This window comes from Trichoplusia ni, chromosome 3 (assembly GCF_003590095.1).
Source record: "Trichoplusia ni isolate ovarian cell line Hi5 chromosome 3, tn1, whole genome shotgun sequence".
Taxonomy (NCBI): Eukaryota; Metazoa; Arthropoda; class Insecta; order Lepidoptera; family Noctuidae; genus Trichoplusia; species Trichoplusia ni.
The window spans coordinates 2,506,962-2,526,358 of record NC_039480.1 but is presented as its reverse complement, the minus strand read 5'-3'; the positions used below and the strand labels follow the sequence as shown (position 1 = coordinate 2,526,358).

The following is a 19,397-nucleotide window of genomic DNA, read 5'->3' as shown; positions in this document are numbered from 1 at the left end:
CTCTTAGAACTACTGAAGTCCTAGATCTGTATACAAGTTACACATCTCCTCGCTAACGCTGACGAATCACTCAAATGTATTGAACTGACAAGTCAAAGTCACGTCACTTGTCGGAGAGGAATGTCATTCACATACAATTGAAGTTTTCTATTCGGTTTCAAACTCTCGCTTAGGCTCTAGACAGACGGAGAGCATTTCGTTGGCAAATTGTAGTTAACATGCAGTTGACACGATTGCAATAGAATAGCAAACCAAACGTGCAGTCCGATTACAAGCCGACTGCTATTGAACTGCTATTTGCGGTTGGATTGCAGCTGAAACGCGGTCCGCCTGTCTCAAGCCTAATATCACCAAAAAGGTAGCGATAGTTCATTCAGCGTATTATAAATGTAGTGAAAACACTTCATATAAAATTAAGACTTTCAATAACTATAAAAAAATATATGAAAAGCTTTAAACCATAGTTATCCCGTGAAAATATTTAAGTTCTCTTTGTTAATTCAATTTAACTAACGTTTTTGACTGTTACAAATGTTAATAGTTATCTTAAACTCTAATCATTCTTTCAAAAATATCTCCTTCTCCCTTCTTTATGTAACATTGGGCTCCCAGTCTCACCGACAGCTGAACACCAGTATGTCACCTCGCGACTGTCTATCTGACAACACAACACATGTTACTGTGACACAGTATCACATAGTAAGACTGCGTCACAACTGTAATGACTTGACGACTGACAAACATTCTTTTAAAGTATTATAAACATTTGTAACGATTCAAAAACGCATTTTTCGAAATTTTAATTTTTGTTTATTTTGTTTTGTCCAAAAATCGCAATAAACTACGCTTCATTATGTTTTTAGAATTATTTTATCTAAATATCTATATTTTTCGGTTATTTCTAAGTTAATAATTGGGTTTCTATACTAAGATTTCTATATTTTAATTAAATAAAGTTGTTTATGTATTCAAATCCAATTATTTTGATAAATTAAACTTATGTATTAATAATTCCGTGTAATTTGGACCACCAATAATATTAATTTTCAAAATTGCAATAATATCATAATATTTGCTAAGTCATCTCATCTCAGTTCTGGTCTCCTACTGCAGTTGTCATCACTCACTCTGTGCATACGACGCCACAACAGACATTCTGCTACGTCACTGACAATATTTCTATTTGCACTAATTTCATTATGACATCCACGAAGCAGTTTGTATACGTCGCATTGTATTTACAAGTGTTAACAACATTATAAAGGAAATTACTTGAATATATAAACGAAGAAATTATTATTAATACTTAAGTTTATCAATAATACGCTTATTAGTGCTAATATAAGAGTTTAATTGGTTTTATTCTTGTTTCGTATGTTATACAGTTAAAATTGACTAATACAGTTAACTGTCCCACTGATCTGTGAATATCTCTCATATTTAATTAATGACCACGATTGTCAATTTCGACTTGAATAATGTATTATCTGTGAGATGGTGTGATCATAATTATGTGAGAAAATAGTGCTTCTAATAATCTCTAATTGTCATCTAATCTTTCATTATAAAAGTTATTTAAATTCATACTCAAAAGCGTTATTTGGGCTTACTCTACTACTTACCGAACTACTAAACCGATTGAAATGAAATTTGGTACTAGGATAGTCTATCGCCTGAGAAACACATAGGCTACTTATTAACCGAATGGGGGGTGAGAGTTTATATGAAACTTTACGCGGGCAACAGCTAGTACTACATAACTACTATAATACAAAACAAGAATAAAACCAATATGAACGATTTGAATATTGTAAATATTTAAGATGAACAGATTTGACTAGAATTTATATCCCTGCGTGTGCCATTCCCGCTAAGTGTGCCTCGGTACTCAGGTTTAGGCCATATTAACTAAATTACAATAGAATAATATATACTGTATAAAACTGTAGCATAGACAACTAATTGTGAATGTTTAGTTATATTTTTTAATAAATTATGTGAAATATATGTCTTTTGAAGTATTATTTTGATGACCTAATAATTGCACTACTCACCGCAAGTCACCGAATGAAGAAAAATAATGAAATCTTCACAACGCGGGGTGTTTCACAAACATTCAAGTCACATGCACAAGACACCCAGACTCAGGACAAGCATTCGTGGATCACACAAATACTTGTCCATTGTGGGTAATATCACGACGTAGCTGACATCTTGGATCACAATTCACAGGCTTACTTTAATAAAAAATAGTTTAAGGAGGAAATCCAGGCAAGCAAAGCAGAGAGCAAAAACTAGTGATAATGTATTAAAACAACTGAAATATCAACATTCATTTATTTGTAACATAGATAGCTTAGATTTATACATTAAGATCGTCATGAGACAAGTAACATCACTACAAGTATTCATGTATGCAAGTAACAAATCATTCGCATCAATCTGTTTTAGGGTACCGCATCGAAAGGGTTAAAACTTGAACATATTACTGAGGCTTCACTGTCTATACGTCGGTAAAGACAATGTACAATTTTGACGTTTCGTACCACAAGGGTAAAATCGGAAACTAATTAAGCCCTAATGTCTTTCTGTAGCAGCTATTGCAACAAATACTTAACGATGGAGCCCTCAGAGCAGTTTCTTGTTAATCATTTGAAATCATAGAATCATAACTTGTCTATATATACCTACAGTCAACAACATATAAATAGTTTATAACACTTATACTGAAGTATACACCATTTTTTTAAAAATAATCTTAGTGTCTTTGTATTTAAACTTAATCTTTACTAATATATAAAGCTGAAGAGTTTGTTTGTTTGTTTGAACGCGCTAATCTCAGGAACTACTGGTTCAAATTGAAAAAGTATTTTAGTGTTGAATAGAACATTCATCGAGGAAGGTTTTAGGCTATATACCATCACGCTGCAACTAATAGGAGCGAAGATACAATGGAAAATGTGGAAAAAACAGGGAAAATTATTCATCTTTGAGGGATTCGATACAATGGTAAGTACTTGGTGTTGGATGGTAAGTACTTGGTGTTGGATGGTAAGTACTTGGTGTTGGATGGTAAGTACTTGGTGTTGGATGGTAAGTACTTGGTGTTGGATGGTAAGTACTTGGTGTTGGATGGTAAGTACTTGGTGTTGGATGGTAAGTACTTGGTTTTAGATGGTAAGTACTTGGTGTTGGATGGTAAGTACTTGGTGTCAGATGGTAAGTACTTGGTGTCAGATGGTAAGTACTTGGTGTCAGATGGTAAGTACTTGGTGTCCGATGGTAAGTACTTGGTGTCCGATGGTAAGTACTTGGTGTTAGACGGTAAGTACTTGGTGTCAGATGGTAAGTACTTGGTGTCAGATGGTAAGTACTTGGTGTCAGATGGTAAGTACTTGGTGTTAGACGGTAAGTACTTGGTGTCAGATGGTAAGTACTTGGTGTTAGACGGTAAGTACTTGGTGTCAGATGGTAAGTACTTGGTGTTAGACGGTAAGTACTTGGTGTCAGATGGTAAGTACTTGGTGTTAGACGGTAAGTACTTGGTGTCAGATGGTAAGTACTTGGTGTCAGATATATATAATATAATATACGTAATAGATATATATAATATACGTAATATATATATGGATTGGTAATATATTATAATCTAGAATACATTTAAAGCTAATAAAATATTAACTCTTTTCTTTGGTTTAAAACCGTTGTTTCTTTTTTTTAAAAACGACTCCCGCCCTAAGTCATTGAATCCTTGTGTCTTGTGTTTTACAAACATTCAAGTCACATGCACAAGACACCCAGACTCAGGACAAGCATTCGTGGATCACACAAATGCTTGTCCTATCTAAGCGTATTTTACTTTTAAAGGGTAACGGGCCAATATTTCCTTTTATTTCCTTCTCCTTTTTTGCACTTGCAATAAGAGATATTTCATTTGGTAAAACATATTAAGAAATTTATAGAATATAAAATTTACAATTATTTATCTACGCTAAAAACAGCTTTTAAATAGTTATATTCAACGCTGCTTATTTCAATTTTGTTCATGTTTTTTTATTCTCTCAATCTCTTTCAAGGTTTCAACAATTTCTGATTGTGTCGTGTCATGACCGCACATGGGCACAATGTAGATATTATACTGGCTTGATAAAACCAAATTCAACAAAATTGTATTGTAACAGAACAACATTAATTACATATGAGATTATTGGCTAATTATTATGTTAATTACAACAGATATTATTTACAATAGATATTATTTACAAAAATATAATAGACACATAATTATAATGTAATGTATTTAATTAAATGTAGATAATAAATAGATTTGACAGCACTAATTTTTTGAGGATTAAGGGACTTTTCTGGGCCCCGATACTGCTATTTTAAAATGGCCGATGAATGGCAATTGAATTAAATTTGAAATTATTCCTATTCTCTTAAGCATGTTGCCAACACAATAATTGGAAGTTAATTGTATTGACCTTGAGTATATCGTCCCTTACTGGATTTACAATTATTGTGTTGAAAAATGCTTAAGAGAATATGAAAATTGTAATTTTAAGCCAAATTTCATTGATTCATCAGCCGTTGTAAATAGCAGAATTGGGGCCTTGTTCTTCATTTCAGTTTTACTTTGACAAGGCTTCGTCTACATGCGAGTTATCTAGTCTATGGACCCTAAAATACTGAAAATTAAGTCTAAGCGCTCTCTAGAGACAAAAAAGTTATGTCTGTCGACTTCTTGACGGGCCTTTTGGTCTAGTGGTTAGTGACCCTGAATGCTATACCGGAGGTCGTGGGTTCGATTCCCACTCAGGACAAATGTTTGTGTGATGAGCACGATCATTTGTTCTGTGTCTGGGTGTAATTTATCTATATTATGTATGTATTTAGAAATATATAAGTATGTTTATCAGTTGTCTAGTACTCGTAATACAAGCTTTGCTGACTTTGAGACTAGATGGCGTTGTGTGAGAGTTGTCCAATATTATTATTATTATATTATTCTTTTACAGAATATTATTATAATGAGAAAGCACACTTGACCAGTGCCTTGACACTGCCCGGAGATATGTTAAGTGACAAACAAAAAAACTTAGTATTCACAGAGAACTCGCTTTAAAAATCACAACAATCTCATTCCTCTTTCTTTTCCGTACTTTCTTTCTCACTCTTTTCTTTCTCTTTCTCTTTCTCCTTCTCCTTATCAACCTTTTCAATTTTATCGACATCAATCGAACTTCGCGACAGCTGACGTAGAATATTCTCGAAAATTCTTGGCGCGCTTTTCGTGTTCGGCAACGAAATGTCAGTTTGGGTCGTGACAGTCTCGCATCTCTTTTCCTCCTTAACCTCAACAGGTATGCTTGTCTCTTTCAGATCTAGTTTTAGTGTTTTCTTTTTCGTTATAAGTTCTGTGGTTTCGTCGGATTTTGAGCATCGGTCGATGGCTTTCGATAGTACATTACCGAGTAGATGAGCGCATTTGATAATGTTTTGTGTTTCTCGCGGCGTTAAATGCAGTCCTTGGTTGCGAATAATGTTGTTTATGACTTCAATGTTGTCTGGGGATCGTTTTCGAGAGCCGTCGGAGAATTCTAGAATAATAATTTTATTAACATGATTAAAATCAAGGTAAATATATACTGCTTCTTAAACCCTAGCTCTTAAGACAGTTTTATTCAAACATGTCTATTTAGATTTGACTCAAAATATAATGTTTTTGTTGAAACATGTAAAATGTCGTCTTAAGATGTAATTCTGTTCAAGACATATACATACAAAGATACAAAAGTGCTATCACGACTGCCTTTTTTTTGACCTCCTCAACCCAGTTACAGACAACACGATACCCCTTAGTGAGGCTGGTCGTCAGACTTTCAAGCTTCTGACGACCTTCAACGACTGTCAAAGATGTATGAATAACAGCCGGGACCCACAATTTAACATGCCGAGGAAATGAGTAGGGTCAGACTTTTACTGACTAAACCTGAACCGCCGTGCTACGTCATCCGAGTTTTTGTGCCGGTGTATGGCCATGTGTTGCAATCCTTCATATACTGAAAATTTCAGCCTGCTGGCTTATCGGGAAGTGCCTCAACATTGAGCTGCAAAAATCCAAGCGGAACGACAAACAAACATACAAACAAACAAACAAGAAAGTGAGTTTATAAAAACGTGGGGAAATTCTCACCGAAGTCAGCCAATTCGAAGTTTTCTGTCCTGTATGGCGTTGGGCACTGGTCGTAGTAGCTCTTCATGGGGACCTTTGCCACAGAATTATTGTAGTTCGCCCAAAACGAGGACCACTCGCCGTCGCAGAGCTGATCCAACTTGGTGTCCGGTTCACTGCAGTCAGCCCACGTGCTGACACAGCAACTGGATTAAATAATAGATTAAAAAAAAACGGAATACAAACGTTTTTAAATTCATTATTAAATGATGTAACGGTTTACTCACGCGTATTTTATCGGGGGTGCCCGACTAGTTTCGGAGCCAACCGGAGTCTTTAAGCAGTGATTATGAGGAATCCGGTTGGGGCCGAAACTAGCCGGGCACCCCGATAAATTAAAAAATAAGTTTTTCATTAAAAAAATAGCAAATCGTTCCACCCTTTTTATAGGTCATATGGAAATTAATGATAAAGAAAAATAGATTTAAAAATTTTCGATGGTCACTCCATTAAAATTTAATCAATCGGTCCCGCCGTTTTTATAGTTGTAAATTGCATTGTCATCGGGTTCGAAGCTAGCCTGATAATTTCAGCCTGCTAGCTTATCGGATAGTGCCTCAAAATTGAGTTGCAAAAATCCAACCGGAACGACAAACACGCATACAAACAAGGAAGTGAGTGTATAAAAACGTGGGAAAATAATCTAAAATCTCAAGACAAGCTTTTGGCACGCATAATTCACTATATAGAGGGACGCTCCAGGTCCTGTCGGCTTTACCTGGACACCTGAAGATCTTGACTCCTGGGAGAGAGCTGCTGCGAAGCTCTGGTAGGGGACAGGTCTGCTGACGACTGTCCGGAGTACTCCGGGGACACTGACGAGTAGTCCAGCTCAGTGCCGTATCTGAGGTGGGAAGGGTTTTATTAAAGAGGTTAGCTTTTGTTTTGTAAATATAAATAAATAAATATTTCACAACTTTCACACAACGCCATCTACTCTCAAACTAAGCAGAGCTTGTATTATGAGTACTAGACAACTGATAAACATACTTATATATTTCTAACTACATACATAATATAGATAAATTACACCCAGACACAGAACAAATGGTCATGCTCATCACACAACAGTTATCCTGGGCGGGAATCGAACCCACGACCTCCGGTATAGCAGTCAGGGTCACTAACCACTAGACCAACAGGCCAGTATATATATATCGTACTAGCTGTTGCCCGCGACTTCGTCCGCGTGGTTAGAAGATATAAGTTATAATTTATACCTGCCTTCTATCTATCTTGTAGGATTCAGTCAGCGTTTGCAATGTAAGCGCAAAAAATGTGTTTTTTTACGACCTCACATTAGAAACCTCAAAAATTGTAGCCTATGTGTTATTCTGAGCTATATTGTGGTAAAGTTTCATTCAAATCCATTCAGTAGTTTTTACGTGAAAGAGTAACAAACATCCATACATCCATACTTACAAACTTTCGCCTTTATAATAGTAGTAGGATAAATATGTATATTTCTTTTTTTTTTTTATTGTTAAAGATAGCTAAGGAGTTCGATCCTTGTGTAGCGGTTTCAAGACACTAGACTCAAGACAAACATACGTAAAATTAAGGGGCATTAGTAATAGGGATGATCACTGGGTATAAAAAGAAAAAATCTCATTAATCCCTCAGTAAGGGGGAGGCCTTTGCCCAGCAGTGGGATCTAAAACAGGCTATATAAAAAAAAAAAAGTCCCTCAGTTATATAATTGAGAAGTATGAGATACGTATTTTTTCCTTTTTCAGAAAAACTACAATTGACAAAAATTTGCTGCTTTAATTAAAGTTTACGAGAGGGGGCTTGTGACGTAATGATAGAGTAAAATTTATACTCAATCGTGACGTCACGCGTAAGTTTCATTCACTGTAATTTGGTAAATTTATGTTTGCGGGACAAACAAAAAAATACGTAAACATTATTATACTAAAAACTACAAGACGGAAAATGTCATCATCCCTATTCGGTAATAGGTGTTATAAAAGTTAATAGTTAGTTAAAAGTTATTTTTAAAATGAACTACCTACTACTTTGAAATATGCACAGCGGTTTACGGTTATTTTATTTTTAAGTGGGTAACGGGGTTCATAGTATAGTTGCTCACGCAAAAACTGGAAGCATTTTGAGGAAACTTTTTATTGGAAACGGTAAACTGAAGTCCCCGCGGACGTAGTCGCAGCTAACAGCTAGTGTCTATCCCTACTTAATATTATAAATGCGAAAGTAACTCTATCTGTCTGTCTGTTTGCTTTCACGTCTAAACCACCGAAATGATTTTAATGAAATTTGGTACAGAGATACAGTTGACCTTGAGAAAGAACATAGGATAGTTTTTATCCCGGACTTTTGAAGAGATCTCTTGGAAACGCGATACAACCGACCTCGACGCGGGCGAAGCCGCGGGCGAAAATCTAGGACTAAATAAAAATGTGTCGTTTAAACGTGATAAACAAAAATTTTTAAGTCTAAAATCTTACCTATGAGGACTACTACTTGTGGAAGTCTTGAAGCTATCCTTGCTGGTGGTTTTGTCGAGAACGCTGGTGGCCCTCCGGCTCTCGACGCGCTGCGAGTGCAGCTGGCTCTGCAGGGAGGTGCTGCGCCCCTTCAGCCTCGGTTTGGGAGTGGACGTGGCGAGCGCCTGGAACTGCTTCATGCCGTACTTGGAGTTTGTGTCCTCGAAGTCCGATACCTGGAGATTGAAGTGGAGATTCTGAGTTGGATCGGGTGGTGATTTTGGTATGGGGATTTTACGATTTATTCTATGATTTCTTTTTTTATTGGATGTAGCCACCCGTCTGTCCGTCTTTCCTTAGACATTGTATCGTATGTAGATATTGCTACTTGTTATTTCTGTTGTCCAAAATATTAGTAATCGTCATATCGAGATTCAAAACAAAAATATACTCGTATGTCGGCTTGGCTCTTTTGGGTGTCAGGATAGCCATCATTAAGATAGGGTATTCAGTAAAACACTTATTCACTCCTCAATATCTCATTATCGTTTTAATCCTAACCCTATCTGGACATATTCCCAACAACGCCCGCCCGTCACCGCTTGCTAAGCGCGCTGGAGAGAACAAACGGCGCAACAAACTCCCCAGCCTTGCGCTGTCCAATCACTACACATTATTAAGTCACTTTACACAATCTATATTCACAATATTAACAACACAATCATCAAAATAATTACGCCTCAACAATCACTAACTTTAATATTACGCAATAATCACTTAGGAACACGACCATCTTCAAACTTATAATCCACTATTCTAAATTCAAATATACCCGCGCTTCTATTTTCCAACCAGCCGGTATTGGCGCGAATAGTAACTATATAGGTTTTATGAATGAGGTTGCGAACTATTTATCACCAATGAGGTTTTAATTATTATTTTAGAGCCACAAGGCTACGACTGCTCCTCACCTGCGACAAATCCAAGGACATATCATCCTCTTGCGAGGTCTCCTGACTCCTGGGAGCTGTGGCCACATGCGGAACCCGTCTGCCCTCCACCAGCTTCTTGCTCTTCACAGCCACGGAGTCAGACTGCCGTCTGTGGTATGTTCCCGGGAGGGAGTTCGCGCGGTCTGATCTGCTGGTGAATGTATTCAAAGTGTAGGAAGGAGAATTGAAAAATAAATTAGTTTTTGCTAAAGTTTGTGTTCTAAGTAAAATAGTAAATCATAGTCAAAAGAAATAAGTCAGGCACGTGAAAAGTGTTGCAATTTCGTGTAATAAGCCTTTATTAAAAAAAATGATGATTTCAAAATTAATTTAAGTGTAAATAATAATTTACTTCCTCTTATTCTAAAAAGTGCGCCTGCCGTTAAATTTATACGATTTTCGATTGATAGAGAGAGTGCGTTGCTATACTTTTTGTGTCTGGCGTTTTAGTTTTCCAATGCCTAATTGGCTCTGAAGATCAAGTGAGATAACTAAATTAAGTAGCGCTACACTATACCAGACTACTTAATACCGTTGCTGTAAATATCTATTAGTTTCCTAAAAGTTTTCCAAAAACTTACCTCTTCAGAATCTGCTTCCCGGTAACAACAAAATCTAAATTCTGCGGTTTCACTGTCTTCTTGGGTGTAGAAGTAGCAGAAGAAGGAGCAGAGTTCAGGGGAGACTTCTTTACTTCTTTCTCCTTCTTGACGCTGTTTCTACGGGAGAGTGTGACTGAGCTTCTTCTAGAAGATGCTCGAGAGCGAGGAGGGTCGGTATCTTCCTCGGGCCAGCGTTCAGAACGATACATTTTACTGAAAGAAGATATGATGCCTGGTTTCAAACTTTGGTTAAAATGTTGCACGCAGTCGTAAAAACAAAGGAATACGAAACAGAAAGGAAAAGTAAATGAATGTTAGAAAAGACCCATGGTTAGTATTTAAAAGTTAAAATAAGTGATGATTCACCTTATCGAAATTTACAAAATAAAACACAAACCGAAACGCCTTACAAAACAGAATAGCAACAGGTTGTGATCACGTAACGTTGCTAACACATTTCGGTCAGGCGCTCTCAGTTAAATAGGTCATCTCTATAAGATTATGTATGCCCCTTTGAGTCTGCGACGACCCATTAAGGTAGCTAATACAATTATTGATGAATCTCGATGCTTCCAAGTTTATATAAAACCGATAAAACGGTTTCATAACATCAAAACAGTTTATGATTCGTTTGTCATGACAGTAAATCTAACGTAAAATTGGCGGCCAATGTAATCGCCTTTCGTTAAAAAAGTATTTCAGAACGTCAAGGTTAGAAATTAAGTTTTTTAAGGCCTTTACGATGATTATTAGTATACCAAACTTCTGACTTATTAACTAATAATGTTCACAATAATTCATAAACCTGCTAAAAAATGAAGTATTAATAATTATAGAGTATTGTGATATTTTAAATAAACATAGAGTAAAGTAATTTTGATTCGACCATTTAAAGTGTATTTGTGATGGAAACATTGTTAGATATATTTAGAAACTAACAATACAATACATGTTAATAAACCTTCATATTATATGGGTAAAAACTATAAACCAATTATGAAGAAACGTGATCATTTTGAGACAACACGCAAATGAAGAAAATGCTTTCATTCACAGTCCAATTAGATTTTAAATGCTTTTGAAGTAATTAAAGAGAGAGTACAAAAACACAACTTATGATTAGGGGTCATCAAAGTTCTGAAATACTTAGATTTATCAAGGCTGTGTTATTTTACATCACGTTCTTAAATATGAAGATTCACGTTTACTTTTAATGCCTATGACATTCATATATAACCTGGCTCTATATTAAAAAGAGCTCCCAAATTTGGTTCAGTACATCCTGAGATTACCTCCTACAACATCACAAACTTTAGGTTTTTCTAATATTAGTGTAATTTTTCTAGCTGTCCCAGCAAACGTTGTTTTGCTATAGTGCAGAAAAAATCTAAAATCCATGAAAAATATATGTTGTCCTGTCCTCTACCCAAAATTCACACAAATTTTCATCAGAATCGTTCAAGCTGTTTCGGAGTTCAATTTCATCCAGTGTGACACGAGATTTTTCTACATTAGATAACACAAGTACTTACAGTTTGATAAAACCTTCAGTCCGGTTTGATCAGCGGTTCCCAGCTGTGTCCTTCGTGGCACTCACTCTGTTACTGATGAGGGCTATTCTAGTAATATCTCGATGTACGCATGAGTAGACATAGGGAGCGGGCTTAGTAACAAGCGGGGCGGAATAACCCTTCTGAAAACGTATTTTTAAAACCGGACTGTTTTGTACAAATTGTATAAAAGTCCTTAAACAAAGAGAAAAAAACTACTTGGAAACGACTATTATAGGAGGTAATTGGGCGATTGCACGGATAACCGAGCGGTTGAGGTCATCACGCCAAACCCACTGAGCGCGACGTCTTAGTTCGATCCGTAGGACAAGCGTTTGTGAGATCCACGAATGCTTGTCCTGAGTCTGGGTGTCTTGTGTATATGATTTGAAGGTTAGTGAAACCCCCCGCGACACAAGGATTAAATTCTTTACAGCGGGAGTCGTTTTTATTAGAAAAAAATGCAATCGAAGTCCGTTACGGCAATATGGCATCACGGCTTTTGATTTTGCAAATTTCCAAAACTATTAAAGTTATTGAAAATTAGCAAACACAGATCAAGAAAGTAGCATCATAAGTTGAAAATTTACCAGATGTTGGATAACGGCATTTCAGTTAAATAATACAATAATGTTTTTTTTTTTAATTAAATTGAATAATAATAAAATCACTGAACAAATTTAGAAGAAACTTTTATCTTATATATCATATTATTAGCTATAACCTAATTTGAATCGCTCGCTCACCCACTAAGCTGCAACCCTATAATTAAGGGTGGTTTAGACGCGGGGTGGCCAGTGGCGCATGCAACATGTACCTAACTGTGGAGACGATGTTTATAATAATAATAATGTGTGTTTACTTTAAAATATATTTATCATACCCAATAAAAAAAGTGAAGTGCGAGTCGGTGACATGAAACTGAGGGTGCCGTACAAGTAGGAGAAAGAAAAACATTATGGCAAGAAAAAAAATGTAAACCATCTAATTTATAACTGTATTGTTTTTCCTGTTTTTTGTGTTTTTTTGTGTAAGGTGCTATGCATACATAGTGTATATAAAGTTTATAAAAATCTAAAAACCCACGTTTTTAAATGTCACTCCATTTTTTTTTCTCATAATCGGTCCAAGCGTTTTTATAATTGTAAATTGCATTGTCAACGGTTTTGAAGGAACCCTGAAAATTTCAGCCTGCTGGCGTATCGGGAAGTGCCTCAAAATTTAGTTGCAAAAATCCAACCGGAACGACAAACAAACAAGAAAAGTGAGTGTATAAAAACGTGGGAAAATTGCAATCTTGCTAGATGATGATGATGATGATGATGATGATGCATCTTCTCCCAGTTTTTGTAACATATTTCATTACTGCTCTGTTCTGTATAATATCCTATAGACATTATGAAATTTTCAAACCAGACCATTAGCATTAGTGCCAAATATTAGCGCACTCAAAAAAACCTTTAGCTTTATAATATTATATCTTTATAATACTCAATCATTTATTGCATTGCATATGTTACAGAGATGGTAGAAAAAGAATAACAAATCAGATATCAACAGGGTCAATCCTGTTGGGCACGCAAAAATGTAGGAGAGAGGAAGAGGGCAGAATAGCAATTTAGTCAAATTAATATTGTTATAAATTATTAACATTCTGATTTCTGTAACTGGGGTGAGGAGGTCAGATTTGCAGTCGCTCCTTGTAAAACACTGGTAATTAGCTGCATCCGGTTAGACTGGAAGCCGACACCAACATAGTTGGGAAAAGGCTAGGCCGATGATGATGATGAACTGTCTTTCTTTGTCTGTCATTATTTTCTTAAAATAAAAACGACTCCCGTACTGAAGAATTAGCTCCTTCTATCTCGGAGGTTTCACAAACTTCAAGTCACATACACAAGACACACAGACTCAGGACAAGCATTCGTGGATCACACAAATGCTTGTCCTACGCGACACGTCGCGCACAGTGGTTTTGGCGTGGCGACCTCAACCACTCGGCTATCCGACCAGTAGCATAGTTTTATCGTCATTGGGATAGTAAACCTTTAAAACATAATAATTGTAATATCCTCTTTCAGTATTAGCAATACGTCATCTCCATAGTTCGCCTTGTTGTCACCCTTAATTCTATAATAGGTACATTGTGTTGTTTATTTAACGTATTAGTACGTCAATGATGTGTATGATAATGTTAAGTTTTAGCACAATACAGTTAGATTACTAGCTTATAAAAGTCCTACAACTTTGCATCACGTGTCGCGGTTTCTATCCCCGTGTAGGACAAGCGTTTGTGTGATCCACGAATGCTTGTCCTGAGTCTGGGTGTCTTGTGAATGTGACTTGGATGTTTGTGAAACACCTTTTTTCGGTTGGGATATCATTAAGTGACTTCTTCTGCTTTGCGTTGAGCGGAAGAGAGTTTCAAAAATAATAAAATTTTAGATATGTGTACTATTACTGCTTCCTCTTTCCCAAGATATTGCTGTGCCCGAAAGGGTCCATTATGGTTCTGTATTATTATATTTTAATACCTTCATGTGCATTATAGAACGCAATAAATTATTGAGTATTGAGTATTGAGACTTCTACTGACTAAAGCCTATCCATGTTCAATATTTTGTCCTTCGTTTACGAGGGACACGGTAACCCTTTCGGACAGTCCGGAAAGCATTAGCCCTGTGGGCATTGCATCATGCGATGCAATGATTAAATTCCTTAGTGCGGGGAGTCGTTTTTTTCTAATCAATAAGCTAGTCGATGAAGACCATCGATTGTTTGTTTCGGTTAAGCAACATTTCATCATCGGCCTAGCCTTTCCCCCCCCTCCCCCCCAGTCTAACCGGTTTCAGCTAAGTACCAGTGTTTTACAAGGAGCGACTGCCTATCTGACCTCCTCAACCCAGTTACCTGGGCAACACGACACCCCTTGGTTAGACTGGCTGTCAACTTTTTCAGCTTCTGACTATCTGTAACGACTGTCAAAGATGTAGGAATAACAGCCGTTAAGCAACATTTGTTATAGTCATATACTCGGAAGCCTATTTTTACGCAACCTCAATATAGCGAGTCCGACTCGCACTTGACCGGTTATTTTGTAAATATAAAATGCAATTCTAAATTTCAGCTTCTTTCAGCAGTAATGGCGCCCCACCGTGGGGCAGCTCACAAGCGTGGTGATCAATACTCGTTCTCTGTATGAGAGGCCTGTTAGTGGGACAGTTACAGGCTGAAGACCTAGCACCATTTTAAGAACAACTTAAATTTCTAAAAGAGAGACATATAACATCATAAGTCCACAAAACCAATAGCTTAATTTGAAAACTACAATATTGTTTGGTGGTAATTTTTACAATTATCACTTAATGGCACCCAACCGTGGGACCACACCAAATCAATACCACTATATATTATACTCGTAAAGGTCGATATAGCGTTGCATAAGAACCGCTCGCATCTCGCGGATGTACAGATGAACTTTCTCGTTGGAGTCTGTATCTGCAGGGCGAGGGACTTTCACTTCGTAGAGTGAGCGTGTGGAGCGAGCGAGGCGGACAGTCTTCAAGTGAGCGATGTAGCGGCCATCTTGGGTTGGTAGTGACAGCTGGTTGTTTTTTTTTTTTGAGGAGATCTTGGTGTTATGTATTCGGAATGTGTAAATATTATTTTTATGCTTGTATAAATTATTAAAAAAAAATGTTATTGTAATGTTAATATGTAAGACTTCACTTCTAAGTAACAAATAAAACAAAGATTAGTAAGGTACTATGGGATTAATTTATTGAAAACACTGAAAACGACGCTATGAAGAAAACAATAGCCGCCATGCCGCGCCAAATTCCGCCATATTACCACATTATAAAAAAAAAACATCCTGCAAAAGTTACTGTTCAAACATCCTAATAAAATGATTTGCGAAATTAATTAGACTATTATTAGTTATAGCTGTTGCCCGCGACTTCGTCCCCGTGGGTAGAAGATATAAGTTATGATTTATACCTGCCCTATTTTTTTCACATTTTCCATTGTATCTTCGCTCCTATTAGTCGCAGGGTGATGGTTTATAGCCTAAAGCCTTCCTCGATGAATGGACTATTCAACACAAAAATAATTTTTCAATTTGGACCAGTAGTTCCTGAGATTAGCGCGTTCAAACAAACAAACAAACTCTTCAGCTTTATATATTAGTATAGATTATGACTTTATGAGTATCCTACTTATTGTACAAACGCTAAAGTTTGTATGTATGGAGGTTTGGATATTTGTTCCCCCTTCAAGCGAAAATCAATGAAGGAATTTGGACGTAACTTGGTACACAGATTCGGTTTCGATTTATAATGGGTGGGCCCACAGAACAACTAGTTCGTCTATAATGTTGTGACAATGATTGCAATTCTCCTAAGTAGATAAATTAAATCAATAATAGTAAAACAATACATTATACATGCAAAAAAAAACTTAATTGAAATGACAATAAAAGATTGTCCGCCATTTTGCCACAACATGGCGGCCCTACTCCCCAATACTTACTCAATCCACTTGTATCGATATTAGTTACCTTGTGTTTCGTAACACATTCCACAGATATCTGTGTCTTTAATAATACCTGCTTGCATACATCACATTCTTAAAGGCAGAGGGCAAAGACTCCGAAGCATAGATAATAAAATTTAATGCAACCTAACCTCTATTAGTTTAGGTAATAAAAAAAAGTAAACTATCTCAGCGTGTCTTTTTATGCAAATTCATATTAAATAAATAAATGATTTATTTCGGTGGTATATTTGATTTGGATAAAAAATATCGTGCTTATCACACAACATTTGTCCTGGGTGGGAACAGAACCTTACAACCTCTAGTCTGTTTAACGGTCAGGGCCCTGATTCGGCTATTTACAACGGCCGATGAATATAAAAATATGTCTAACATTCGCGTAAACCTAAGAAACCACTATGTGACCTAAATAATTAGTACCTACTTCAATACCTTTCAGCATCTTTGATATACGATTATCTTCTCAATTTTCCTAGTTACGTATTTTCCCTAAGTATGTTAAATTTTATTATTTTAGTGCTTGATATCAACCTCATCACAAACAATATTTTTTTATTCTTACAAAAAAAATATATTTTACTATTATTATATTCTCACGCAAGAAAAAAACGGAAATCGGATGAGAAGTTTCGGAAGAATCGTTGTATCGACATACAATAAATACCGGCTGAATGAAAATCGCCTTCCGTTTTCTTAAAAAAAATAAAGCGTAGAGAATTCTTTAAAAGTGACGTAACTCGAAAATGTTGTTTCATAAATTTCAATCAATAATAATTGCCATTTACGTTTAATTTATTGAAATCCTTATGTGTATCGGGTGTTACACAATATGCTTAATAAATTTAAAAAAAACCACTTTCACCCAGGATGTGGGCGCGGCAAGTAAAATATTATCACACAAACATTTTGAATGGATGAAAGTGAATGGTTTCAAGGACGGGATTATTTGAGTTACCGTCATTTGACATAGAACTTGTTAAAAATATTTATAAAGTGCGAGTTGAGTCACGCGACATTGAGGGGTCCGTACATATAGGCTGAAAATTCAGATTTCCAAAAGAAAAATGCCGCCTACCATTACTATGTCTGTTTCAATCGTTGCCTAACCTTGATTTTTTTTTTGTTATAGAAACGTGAGAAATGCGTCATCTGTGAAAATTTCAATTGTCTAGCTGCGAAAACAACAAAATCAAAATCAAAATTTATTTATTCAAATTAGGCTACTAAGTACTAAGTAGCACTTTTTGAAGGTCAGATTACGTTGCACAGCACCCAGTTTCGCCCACCCTTCACCGTTTCCTAAGTGCTTTTGCTGTGAGAGAAGAAACGGTGCAATAAACTCCCCAGCAACGAACTCACCATACCAAATGACGATCAGAATTTGTACCAATCCAATCCAATGCTTTCATCTTAACGTCCATGGACAGAATACATAACTGAAATAAGACCACTGTCTTATAAAATACTTTGTCTTTACGTAATTTAAAACGGCGTGCGAAAATTAATTCAAAAACCCTTATATAATTCTTTAAATCGCATACCAATTTAGAAAATACCTTTTAAATACTATACAATGCAAGCAAAATCTTTATTTACTATTCATAATCGCGAAATACACACAATACGTCATTTATTTAAGTATACCACATTCCGTTTATATCCGCCATTTTGTGTTACTTTCTCTCAGCTGTCAAATTTTGGCGCGGTGACGTTATTTCGTTCCGCCATATAATTTTATTTTGTTTACTAATGCGTGCGGAATTTGTATCCTTTTAAAGTTTTGTGTTGGGAAATCTTTTGAAGGTTTTCGAACAATGGTTTCAAGTTAAGTGTATTGAAAATATATTAGTGTTGGAGTTATATAACCTCTTTAGCTATTATTGAGAAGTTTTTTTTTTCTAATGCTTACCTTAATATTAAAAAAATATGATTATGAATTTATGATAATTCATTGAACATTTGTAATCGGTTTTTAGGTTATAATTTAAAACAGTAGTTGTATTTAATTAAGTTGGAGTGTTTGTTTTTATCATTTAAAATATTATTTTATTTTAGCACGTATTTTTTTATCGCCTTAGCTTATAAACTCAATTTTACTTTTAAATCCTCGTCTATGACAACCGTCAAATAAGTTAAACTGTAAATATAAAACAATTTGCATTATCAATTAAATAAAAGTTTATGAAATACAAATTGTCGACAGCCCTTTTTGGAAATTTCTCTTTCCTACTTAACTTTAAATTACTTAACCCAACAAAAAGTACCTGTATAACGAATACATACAATTTATACCTGCCAAAGAAAACATTACATAGTGTCATTTCCTTGTCAACTCATAAACAGCTCGCCCCAATTCGATGAGTCAACATTACGTGGCAGAGAAATCTGTGAGATTGGTTTAACATTTCCGTTTTATGTAATCTATGGTGAATAAGATGTTTAAACGGCCTTGGGTGTATTGATGTCATTTCGCACCCTAAAATCGGTTGTTCCGGCTTCTGAAGTCGTACAAGAGTAAGTATTGTTACTTGTTAGCTTTATAATAACATAGAATTGGAATTCGTAATCTATACTCTATATATATTACTAATATATAAAGCTGAAGAGTTTGTTTGTTTGTTTGTTTGAACGCGCTAATCTCAGGAACTACAAGGTCCAAATTGAAAAAATCTTTTTGTGTTGAATAGACCATTCATCGAGGAAGGCTTTAGGCTATAAACCATCACAGGGACGAAGTCGCGGGCAACAGCTAATAGTTTAGGTGAGTTAGGGCCGATTTTTCAATCGCCAGATAACTTTTATCTGAGGAATAAATATGGCCGCTTGACATATTTTCTATACAAAAGCTGTCAAAACGTCAAACATATTCGTCGAATAAAAGTTATCTGGCGATTGAAAAATCGGGCCTTAATCTCATATAATACAGTATACATACATCACGGATAGCCGAGTAGTTGAGGTCACCACGCCAAACCCACTGAGCGCGACGTGTCTAATGTTCGATCCCCGCGTAGGACAAG

General features: G+C 35.9%; 1 protein-coding gene across 1 annotated transcript; it reads right to left on the bottom strand.

The window, feature by feature from the left end:
• Positions 1-4,979: 4,979 nt before the first annotated feature.
• LOC113508869 lies at positions 4,980-10,820 on the bottom strand. Its single transcript, XM_026892022.1, has 6 exons — positions 10,253-10,820; positions 9,651-9,819; positions 8,701-8,915; positions 6,954-7,079; positions 6,197-6,381; positions 4,980-5,600 (listed from the first exon to the last, which is right to left on the bottom strand). Exons 1-6 carry the CDS (start codon positions 10,480-10,482, stop codon positions 5,140-5,142), a joined length of 1,386 nt encoding a protein of 461 aa, XP_026747823.1. The 5' UTR covers positions 10,483-10,820; the 3' UTR covers positions 4,980-5,139.
• Positions 10,821-19,397: the final 8,577 nt, after the last annotated feature.